The sequence below is a fragment of the Nicrophorus vespilloides genome, unplaced genomic scaffold, assembly GCF_001412225.1.
Source record: "Nicrophorus vespilloides isolate i.1.1-1 unplaced genomic scaffold, Nicve_v1.0, whole genome shotgun sequence".
In the NCBI taxonomy this organism is placed as follows: Eukaryota; Metazoa; Arthropoda; class Insecta; order Coleoptera; family Silphidae; genus Nicrophorus; species Nicrophorus vespilloides.
In genome coordinates, this window is record NW_017095997.1 from 1 (window position 1) to 10,432 (window position 10,432).

Sequence of the window (10,432 nt, forward strand, 5' to 3'; positions counted from 1 at the left end):
TGTAATTAATTCTCAAAATTGATATCAATCGAGTAAAAATTAAAACAATTTCTTCGTAATTACAATACATACAATCATAGTTTCTTAAAAACGCGTCTTCATATTTAAATAAATTTCTCCACAAATACAAGATTTACAATCATATATGAAGATGATTATTAAAGCTAAAAGTATAAAGAATAAAACGAGTGTATTGTTATAATTGTGACCCAATTAGCTTTCCTGTAATTAATTCTCAAACTTGATATCAATCGAGTAAAAATTGATACAATTTCTTCGTAATTACAATACATACAATCATAGTTTCTTAAAAACGTGTCTTCATATTTCAATAAATTTCTCCACAACCATAACATTTACAATCATATATGAAGATGATTATTAAAGCTAAAAGTATAGAGAATAAAACAAGTGTATTGTTATAATTGTGTTCCAATTAGTTTTCCTGTAATTAATTCTCAAAATTGACATCAATCGAGTAAAAATTGATACAATTTCTTCGTAATTACAATACTTACAATCATAGTTTCTTAAAAACGCGACTTCATATTTCAATAAATTTCTCCACAACCACAAGATTTACAATCATATATGCAGATGATTATTAAAGCTAAAAGTATAAAGAATAAAAGAAGTGCATTGTTATAATTGTGTTCCAATTAGTTTTCCTGTAATTAATTCTCAAAATTGATACAATTTCTTCGTAATTACAATACATACAATCATTGTTTCATAAAAACGCGTCTTCATATTTAAATAAATTTCTCCACAACCACAACATCTACAATCATATATGAAAATGATTATTAAAGCTAAAAGTATAAAGAATAAAAGAAGTGTATTGTTATAATTGTGTCCCAATTAGTTTTCCTGTAATTAATTCTCAAAATTGATACAATTTCTTCGTAATTACAATACTTACAATCATGAAAACGCGTCTTCATATTTCAATAAATTTCTCCACAAATACAACATTTACAATCATCAATTTTATGAAATTTTAATTATTTGAATTTGTGGATTGTGTGCTCTAAAATGAAGACTATTATGCTGAGAGTGTATCCGGCGAAGAGTATGGCTACGACTGGGCTTAAGTGGTACAAATTGAGGGTGGTAAATTCGGCGACTGAAGTTATGGGATGATCGGATTTGTCTTTGATGTTTCTCTCGTTGTAGAGGAACAAACCACTTTCTTCGATGCTCTTCAGCAGTTCGTTGATCTTGTAGATGTACGGCGAGGACTTCTGGAACATGAACGACTCGAATCCTGGCACGAAACTCTCCGTCATGATGTGGTAACAGCTCTTCCCGTGCGCTTTGATGAAGTTCCTCACGTAACTCTCGGCGTAGCTTCGCATCATGGCGAAGGCGCAAGATTTGTTCATTTTGTCGACGCTGTACAGAAAATCGTACCTGGACAATACAACCAATTGCTCTTTGAATTCGTCCGGGATCATGTGGACGATTTCGGTGATGGTGCAGATGGACACGTTCGAAGCCTTGATATCTTTCAAGCTGTTCAGTTCGGGGTAGTACGTTTTAGAAAACATGTTGCCCAGAATCGCTGATGAAAAGACGTTTGCTATGATCATCGAGTAGAACGTTAAACCGATGAGGAACATTCGTGAGAGCAGCTTGAATCTTTGGAATTTAACAACGCCGTTTGCGTTTATTAATACGGCGAAGACGTTGAAGGCTAAGTATATGGGAGATCTACGCTCTATGAGCAAGAAGGTTAAGGCGAAGACGATGGCTAAAGTGAGGATGAGGCACCAGGATTTTGGGCTGAAGATCAGGACGAACTTCATGAACTGCGGCACTTCTTTAGCGCTCGGCACCAGAAGCATTATATCATCTCTCTTGAACGGTTCAGTGTACTTGACGTTATCGTAAATACCATAGAATTGTCCGATGAAGCAGAACTCGGATTCGCCGCTCTTCACGCTAAGAATAGACGTGTTAAAGGATTTCTCAGGGCGAATGATGAAATTCGCGTTGATGATCTTCCCAATGTCGCGCAAAATCTTGATGTAGTTACCGTTATAGACGCCATCGTTGTAAACACTTCTTGGATAATCGCTCATCATCGAAACGCGAATGCTATACTTGTGGAGATTCTTAAATTTATCGTACTGATTCATCACCTCTTTACTGGACGCCAACGCGATGACCTTATCCAAGAACGGGTTGTAAATAATATCGTGCACGGTTCTATTGTAAATAAAGAAGATGTTGCTGTTCCAAATGTGACAATTCCACAGTTTACGAAACGCCGGTTTAATACCTGTGAAATCTTCACGCAAGAATTGATCGATCATCAAGACGTACCTCCGAAATCGCGTCGTACTTCTGCTCTTGTTGCAACTCTCCAGCACGGAATTAACAGCTCGGATATTCGACACTTTCACGAACTCGAATCTCTGCTTCACCCTCGACTTTGCTAAAGCCTCGCAGTTCTTGCTGAAATACTGAACGGACGTTGGAGCGTCCATCACTTTGCTCACCTCATCGATAAGCACGTTCAGTGGAAAAGGTCCGTTCCTGTTTTCGCTCAGATCGCACAGAATCAAATCCATCCATCTTATTTGCGGTTTTTCGTGGATCGCCGTTCTGAAGTCTTCGGTTCGCGTATCGTTAGGAAGCGGAATTCCAGCGGAAACGCTGCCAATCGCAAAGATCAGAACAATCATTCTGTTTCCTTGGTTTACACTCCGTCCACAATTTATATCGAATTACGAAGCAATTTGGGCGAAGAAAAGTTTCGATCATTACGCAACTACATTCATTATATCACAGCAACAACTAGAAGAAACAGAAAAAAAAAACTTCACAAATCATAATTAATTTAATAACAACTTTCAACATATCTAATTCATAACTGAATAATCAGGTTTGTTCTAGAAGAATTTTATTAAGTAAATCTGTTATAATTAGATGAAAAATGATAACTTATTACAGGAAAATGGTGAAAAACACAGATCTACCAGTAAGCTCATCTAAATTGTCATACTTTTATGTTTAATTTGCGTCTTTTGTAATGAAATTAACAAACGTAGTTATCGAGTAATTAAATAAAACGTCGAAGCTGAAAAATAAATTGAAAATCCATCATATCTCACTCATTAATTAACATTACGTAATCGTACTTATATTAAAAGATGCGTAATAAATGACTTATTTTCATATAATTGTAAAATAAATAAAAAGTTTTCGTGTTATTCAGTAAATTCTAAAGAGATTTTTAACAAATTTCAAATAACAAAAAATCTACTAATTAATCACCTATATCTTGATTATAAAATTATTTTAACTACATATTTTCTTATCAATAGATTACAATTATAAATGTATTTAATAGAGCAAAGCAAATAAGTAAAATAAAATTTTAAAGTGTGTTGTATGCAACCAAATATACACCAAAACTCTGCTGTTTAAAATCAAACAGGAAGACCCTTTTTTTAAAAAATAAATAAATCATCGATTTTAATTAATAAAGAGAGAAAACTTTAAAATGTTTTTCGTTTTGAAATTGCTTAGGATGATAAATTTTAAAATGCAGCAGCAGGAGAGCAGGAACGCTCAGAGGTATATAATTTACAAGTCAGATCTTTGTCCACACGAGGTCGCTGCTACATTTGGAATTTTCGTGTATTCGTTGTTTTGATCTCGTCTAGTGCACCACGTGCTTTCTTTTTTAAAAAAGAATATTTGTGGGAAACCCCTAAACTTTACACAAAATGTATCTCATGTATTACTTGAACGAAGAAGGCAAACGCGTGTACACGCTGAAGGTAAGTTAACGCTCAGTTTATAGTTCACTTTAAGTTTTTGAGGTTATGTTTATGGAAACAAGCATTGTGGATCACTTGATTTTAATTGTGTATTATAAATGTTAATGCTATTTTCTTATGTTTTTGTAGAAGGTTGATCCAGCAGGTAATCCCACTTCCTCAGCTCATCCAGGTAAAACACATTGTGTAAACAATTATCTGAGATTTCAATGTTAATCTGTTGTGTTAATTTTTAGCTCGTTTCTCGCCTGAAGACAAATACTCCAGGGAAAGGATAACAGTCAAACAGAGGTTCGGCATCCTGATGACACAAAAACCAACTCCAGTTTATTAAGTATAGCATTTCGATGCTATCATTAATGTTAAGGCCTTTTACAATATATAATTCGATAAGTTAATAAAGTGTACAATGTAACATAAACTTATTTTATTACAATTTTATTTCTTTGTTTCAATGATAATGAAATTACCACTATATAGTTATAAAATATCAAGACGCATTTAAATAAATCTCATTTATTTTGAGTGACATCTATTGATTCTTCCTCAAAGCTTGTTGATTGAAAATTTTAATTGGAAATAATTATTAACTAAATTATTCATTTAAATTACCTAATTTGAGTTCTAATTTTATTGGATAAGAGCTAATGTTTACTCTATTATAACAAAAATAACAAACTATTTGAATATAGACAAAGAAAAGTGTACAATGTAACATAAACTTATTTTATTACAATTTTATTTCTTTGTTTCCTCCTGTACATCCACCAATAACATATTTAGTTTGCAATTAAGATTTAGTAATTGGTTATAGTTATTAAACGTTCAAACTTCTAACGCATTTTAATAAATCTTATTTATTTTGAGTGACATTTATTGATTCTTCTTCAAAGCTTGTAGTTCAATGATTTTTTGCGCTGATTGAAAGTTTTAATTAGAAATAATTATTAACTAAATTATTCATTTAAATTACCTAATTTCAGTTCTAATTTTATTGGATAAGAGCTATGTTTACTCTATTATAACAAAAATAACAAACAATTTGAATATAGACAAAGAAAACTATTAAATTTGTTTAAAATTTACAATATAGTTTTCGTTTTTTTGTGCATTACAACAAAAGTGCATACTTTTCAAATCATTAGTGTTAATTATTTTAATTGATTTAAATCAAGTATATAGCGATTGCTGCGATGTATAAATAGCTTAAATCTTTTGACCCTGAGAGGTCAAATGTAAGCACAAAGATTGAATTGTTCATTGTTTTCTTGCCTGATCACCTCGTGTTCTTCACGCAATCCATGCACTTGCATTAATCGTAAATGAAAAAGTAAACAATTGAAGAGAAAACAAAGAAATTTCAAAAAAACAAATGTTTGTTATATTCATCAATCAATATCGAAGATTGCTTCTTTTGTTTGTATTAACTAAATAATGGAATGTCTTGATCTTCACTTAATGGTTTGAATTTATCAATGAATGATGGTATGATAAGGAGATTGGGAATTGTAAATGTGAATCTAAGTGGAAAATAATATAATTCTCTTTATATTGAGTATGTACGTTTTCGTTATAAACAGGTAATGTACAATTTGGTTTGAACTTATATAATAAATCGTATATATATATAATAATAGTAGTATAGTATAGGAGCAGCGCGAAACAAACAAACAATAAATTAAATACTGCCAAGTTTATCTCTCCAATTTTTTCCTTTTGTTTCTTCATTGTGTCGAATTGAACTAGTGAATACATGAATTAACGTAAATTTATACATAAAAAATATATATACAAAGGCGATCGGAAACCAAATTGAAGCTGCATATATATATATTGAAAGAAAACGGATCAGACGGGACAGTGCCTCAGAAATTCCGAATCGAAGTAGATGACGGTGATGGTTATATCATCTCTGAAGACGCGCACCACGTCATCAGGAAGACTGAGCAGTTGCGACAACTTCCCGTGATCTATCCCGTACTCCGTTCCGCCCAGAGCGTTCCTGATCAGATGGGTGGCGGCGTTCGTGTCTTTGGGTTTCGTTTTGAGACCTTCCTTGCGCTGCAGCAGCATCTCGTTGATCTCCCACAGCTTCATGTTCTTCCTGGGCAACTTCAGAGGACTGAGCGTGACTTTACCGCTCATGTGCTCACCCACCAGTCGGACTACTTGCAACGGTGATATGATGTCCCAGAGGCCGTCCGTGGCGAGCACCAGGAACTTATCGCGCGGCGTCAACCTATGGTAGATCACATCCGGTTTACCGGTGAGGTAGGGCGGGGTGTAGTAGTTCGGTGGCACCATCTGATCCCCGAAGTATTTGGTGACTATCGAAGACATGATCTCTTTGCTCCACTTGTACCTGAAGTCGCCTAGAGCGCGAAGAGGTGCCAACTGACCGAGCAACCTTTCCATCTTGATCACCGTGTTGCTCTCGTTGTGCGGATGCTCCTTCACGATGCGATCCACCTCCGCCTGATTGAACGTGTTGTGCTCCAACGTCAACTTCTTGGCGATCCACGAATTCGTATCAGTTCTAACACCTACCATAACAAAAAACCACATTAACATCGACAAGATTAAAACCATCAAGTAAATTACCTAGAACGGCGTTGCAATCTCCTACATTGGCGACGTGCATGTGAGCACCATCTATGTGAGCCACGCAACCCACCGATCCAGTCATAGCCACGGAAAGCGTCTTCATGTTGACCTTTCCATCATCCTTAGGTAACGCCTCACGCGACAAATCGTTGTCCAACCGCAGGAAGGCGTCCTCCAAGGCTCGATGCATTTCGAAATTCTTCTTGTCGTTCAACTGAAACCAAACCCAGTTTTTTCGTCAAGTACTTGTAGAAATACTTTGATAATAATAACAAGATTGGTGAAAACTCACATCATTCAGGTCGCGCAAAAACTGTAAAAAACTATTCCTATAAATGTCCCTGACGTCGTCGACGAATTGCACTTTGTCGTTGTAGGATTTGATCAGGTCCAGCGGCGATGGGGTCTGCAACGAAGCCGAGTATTGTTTCAGGCTGTCCGGCGGCAGGAGGCAGGCGGTGATGTAATGGAACAACCTCTTGGCGATGACCTGCGCGCAAGCTCCGCCTCCGTGTCCATCGAACACGCCCACAAGTAAACCTTTTTGGACAAAACAGACCAATCAGAACATCAAAAACAAGACAGACAGCGTGTACGTTACCGGTGGTCAGCAGGCAGCTAGCTTCCGAGCGAGTGTCCTCGATGGGGTTATTAGATGCTAGTTGATTCGAATCGTAAGACTTCACCGACGTCGTCCCCGAAGAGAACTCGTGATTGTACTCGTTGGCGCGAAGAATCGAATCTACCTGAAAGACATACAAATCATAATCGATATAATCATACAATGTCATTATTTAAACTTAACAGTAACTTTATATGATAAACAACCAAAAGCATTCTTGTTACTTTGGATGTGTTGTGTCCAATTTATTACAATATGAAATATGTTCTTCACTGTTGAGTCAAATTATTAAGTTCTATATTTTAATAATAACAGCATTGATTGGTGTAATGCAGCGGTCGGGGAACTTTTTTAACCATTACCCCAACCATTCTGAATTCATGAAACAATCAATGTAAATTTTAAATAAACATTATTTATTGAATTAATTTACATTTACATATTTATTAAAAAAAAAGTTACATGAAAATAGTAACAAATAGTAATAGATAAACAAAATAAAATTCTTAAATTCGAACAAACAAAAATTAATTGAAAACTTTCCACCTTCAGGTTTTGGAAACATGATGTTGCTTCATGTTTGATATAATTACTTCAAAATTGGGACTTTTTGATGTAAGAGCAATTTGAATACAGTCTTCGGCGTTTAATCGATTTCTGTTTTTCGTTTTTTATGTTCATTAGAGTGGAAAAGCCTTGTTCACAAAGGTAGGTTGTTGAAAATGGCAGCAATTTTTTTACCGCCTCCTCATGTGTAATTTTGAAAGCCTTTTCAGCCTTTGACAACCAAAAAGACGACAAGATTTGTTTTGGTCTCAAATTGAATACAGTATTGGATGGAACTTCAAGAATTGCCTCTGCCTAACCTGGAGGTTCTTCTGGTATGTTAGTAATTTCACATTTAAAAGGATTTACAACCCAATCCACAGTTTGAACATCAAAATCTGAAAAGTAGTCAGAGAACCGCTTTCTGAGTTTCGTAAGATGAAATTAGAAAAATTTCATTTTTACCCCATTTTGGGAAATTTACCCCGGTTCCCCGACCGCTGGTGTAATGTGTTTAAAAACTAAAGCTATATAGAATAAATAAATTCTAGATTTTAGACAGAATAGAAAAAAAAAAGGAGCTTGAATTCACAGTGAAAAATTGTTATCCTGAAGCTGATCTCAAATATTAACATTGTCGTGACTCAAGGACGACGTTTTGACACAATTTTTTCATGGATATTCATTGTTTGCGCGTGCATTAAGAAAGAAATTACCCTGGCCGAAAAAAATATTTACCGGAGGATTTCCTCGAAACGAGATAACGAATAAATTTCAATTTCCATCCGGAGAATTCATCTCCAGTCATCATTAGCTTTGTTCCACAGACACGATGCACTTGAAACTGTTCTGCGTTTTCACCCTGTGCGCGGTAAGTCTACTTCAAAAACCATTTTCACAAATAGTTTTTCAAAAGTTAATTAATTGTAGGTTTCGACGAGCGCTTTTACAAATAATGAAGCGATTAGAGATCGAATCATCGCGGCGATAAAAACGAAATTCGAGAATTTCAACTTCGATTTCGGCTACATCAACGACAAACTGAGCATGTTCAATTTGCCATCGATAAACTCCAATTTGCTGGATATAATCTTGAGCAGCTACAACACTTCTTTAGTTGACGTTGGTGAATTGGTAGCCAACAGCAATGGGAATATTCTGGACGTTATCGAGAGCGCTAACAATCTGTTCGAATGCGACCTGCTGTACATCGAAGGCGATAAGTTGCAGGTGAATTTGGACGCCTTCAATGAGATCACCACGAAGGTGAAGGAATTGCAAGTAGCCAAGTTCTTTGCGCATCATAAGATCCTCGGGTACGTGGTTAGGAAGTACGTGGACTTCAAGAACAGCACTTTCTATCCGGAAATCAAGAAGCAGGTGTTGGCTACAAGCATTCCTTTAGATAGAATCTTAGCGCAAATCCTGGTGCGTCCGAAAGTCTTCGCGCTGGAAACCAAAGCAGCGCTCGTGCAACAAAACGCGACAGTTTTGGAGCAAATCTTGAAACCGTTGAAAGAAGCAGTCTCAACTTTGGCTGTTTCCATGAAGGACATCGTGCACAGATCCGCAGAAGAGGCCATTTCGGCTGCGAAATCTTTGTACAGAGATGGTGAACCGGAGGACTTCTTCGAGAGTGTCTACGCGAGCACCGTCAACGTAGCCGTCTTGCAAATTGAGAAACTCTTGAATTCCATAGTCAAAATCGTGGATACATTCTTGGACAGAGCCATCACCGACGATGTCGCGTTGAAGCGGATGAGCAGGGAGGTTGAAGAGATCAAAGAGTTGACATTCTTCCAGAAACTCACCACTTCCATCAACAAAACTCTGAAGAAGTTCTTGAATTCCATCACGATATCGCTCAACAAATTGACCGAGGGATACTTGAAGGATATGTTGCTCACGGCTGGAGCGATGATCGGTGGTCTCATCAACAAGATCTTCCCCAATTACGAACAGCAACTCGCCTTCAGAGCTCTACCACTCATTGCCAACAACAATTTTTAGAAACATTTATATAGTTTAATCAATAAAAAAGTAAGAAGCAAATGTATCTATTGCAATTGTAGTTATATTTCTGTGCAACAAATATAATAATTAAACGATAAAAAATTTAGAAAATTAATCAAGTAGCTAAAACAAAAAGACGATCATAAATCGAGGATCTAATGATTTATTAACACAAATTCAATCACAACGGCGTTAATTTGAGCAATTAACAATAAGTAATCGCATCGATAGCGATGGGCGGGTCGCGGAAGGTCAAAGAATCAAAAACGAGTTGCGAAAATGACTACGACTACGCCTTTATTTACACTAGAACGAAAAAAAACTAAACTTAAATTCGCAAACCGTCCAAACGATCGATAACGAATTTCCCGCGTCTCTCCACGTCGTAACCCTTCAGAACCTTCAACAAACCAGGCTCAAAGCTTTCCAGATGTTGATAAACGCTGTTACTTAATAAAATCAACATGTTTTCAGCGAATTCTCGATTCACATTAAAAACACCGTCTTGGTATTCCAACAGTTTAAAGCCGAAATCCGCGTTGACGTGCTCGACAACCTCAGCCAAATTTTCCCTAAAGATTTCTAAAATCTTCTGAACATTCTCGCTTGGTATTTGCAAGATTTCCATCAGATGATTCCCGATGGCCGGGAGAGCTCGGCTGAATTTGCTGTGCGATGCGAATGCGTCAAAGTTAATGTAAAGATTCCTTAAAACCAAATCCAGAAAAGGTGCCAATTTGGCTTCGCGACTCTCCAAAGAGCGTTTTTCTCTACCTGCGAAGAGAGATGATAAACGCGGGATGAACTTCAGGACGGCTTCGATTATGCGAGCCAAAGGTTCGGGCAGAAACTTGAG

The 10,432-nt window shown here is 36.4% G+C and overlaps 4 protein-coding genes across 4 annotated transcripts in view; 2 read left to right on the plus strand and 2 right to left on the minus strand.

Annotated features, from left to right (window-relative positions):
• Positions 1-1,004: 1,004 nt before the first annotated feature.
• LOC108569100 lies at positions 1,005-2,690 on the minus strand. The gene has a single exon (XM_017930519.1). It carries the CDS (start codon positions 2,688-2,690, stop codon positions 1,005-1,007), a length of 1,686 nt encoding a protein of 561 aa, XP_017786008.1.
• A 948-nt stretch (positions 2,691-3,638) lies between these two features.
• LOC108569104 (H/ACA ribonucleoprotein complex subunit 3) lies at positions 3,639-4,201 on the plus strand. The gene is made up of 3 exons (XM_017930523.1): positions 3,639-3,791; positions 3,921-3,963; positions 4,028-4,201. The coding sequence occupies exons 1-3, from the start codon at positions 3,738-3,740 to the stop codon at positions 4,123-4,125; spliced, it is 195 nt and encodes a 64-aa protein (XP_017786012.1). The 5' UTR covers positions 3,639-3,737; the 3' UTR covers positions 4,126-4,201.
• Positions 4,202-5,382: 1,181 nt separating this feature from the next.
• Positions 5,383-10,432, minus strand: part of LOC108569106 (pyruvate dehydrogenase [acetyl-transferring]-phosphatase 2, mitochondrial) — an 8,563-nt gene continuing 3,513 nt past the window's right edge. Inside the window, exons 2-5 of the mRNA XM_017930527.1 lie at positions 6,997-7,141; positions 6,688-6,935; positions 6,393-6,609; positions 5,383-6,334 (exon numbers count right to left, since the gene is read on the minus strand). Coding sequence (XP_017786016.1) covers positions 5,640-6,334; positions 6,393-6,609; positions 6,688-6,935; positions 6,997-7,141 — 1,305 coding nt within the window. The 3' untranslated portion in view covers positions 5,383-5,639. The remainder of the gene's footprint in view (positions 6,335-6,392; positions 6,610-6,687; positions 6,936-6,996; positions 7,142-10,432) is intronic.
• LOC108569107 lies at positions 8,213-9,612 on the plus strand. Its single transcript, XM_017930528.1, has 2 exons — positions 8,213-8,434; positions 8,494-9,612. The coding sequence occupies exons 1-2, from the start codon at positions 8,396-8,398 to the stop codon at positions 9,571-9,573; spliced, it is 1,119 nt and encodes a 372-aa protein (XP_017786017.1). The 5' UTR covers positions 8,213-8,395; the 3' UTR covers positions 9,574-9,612.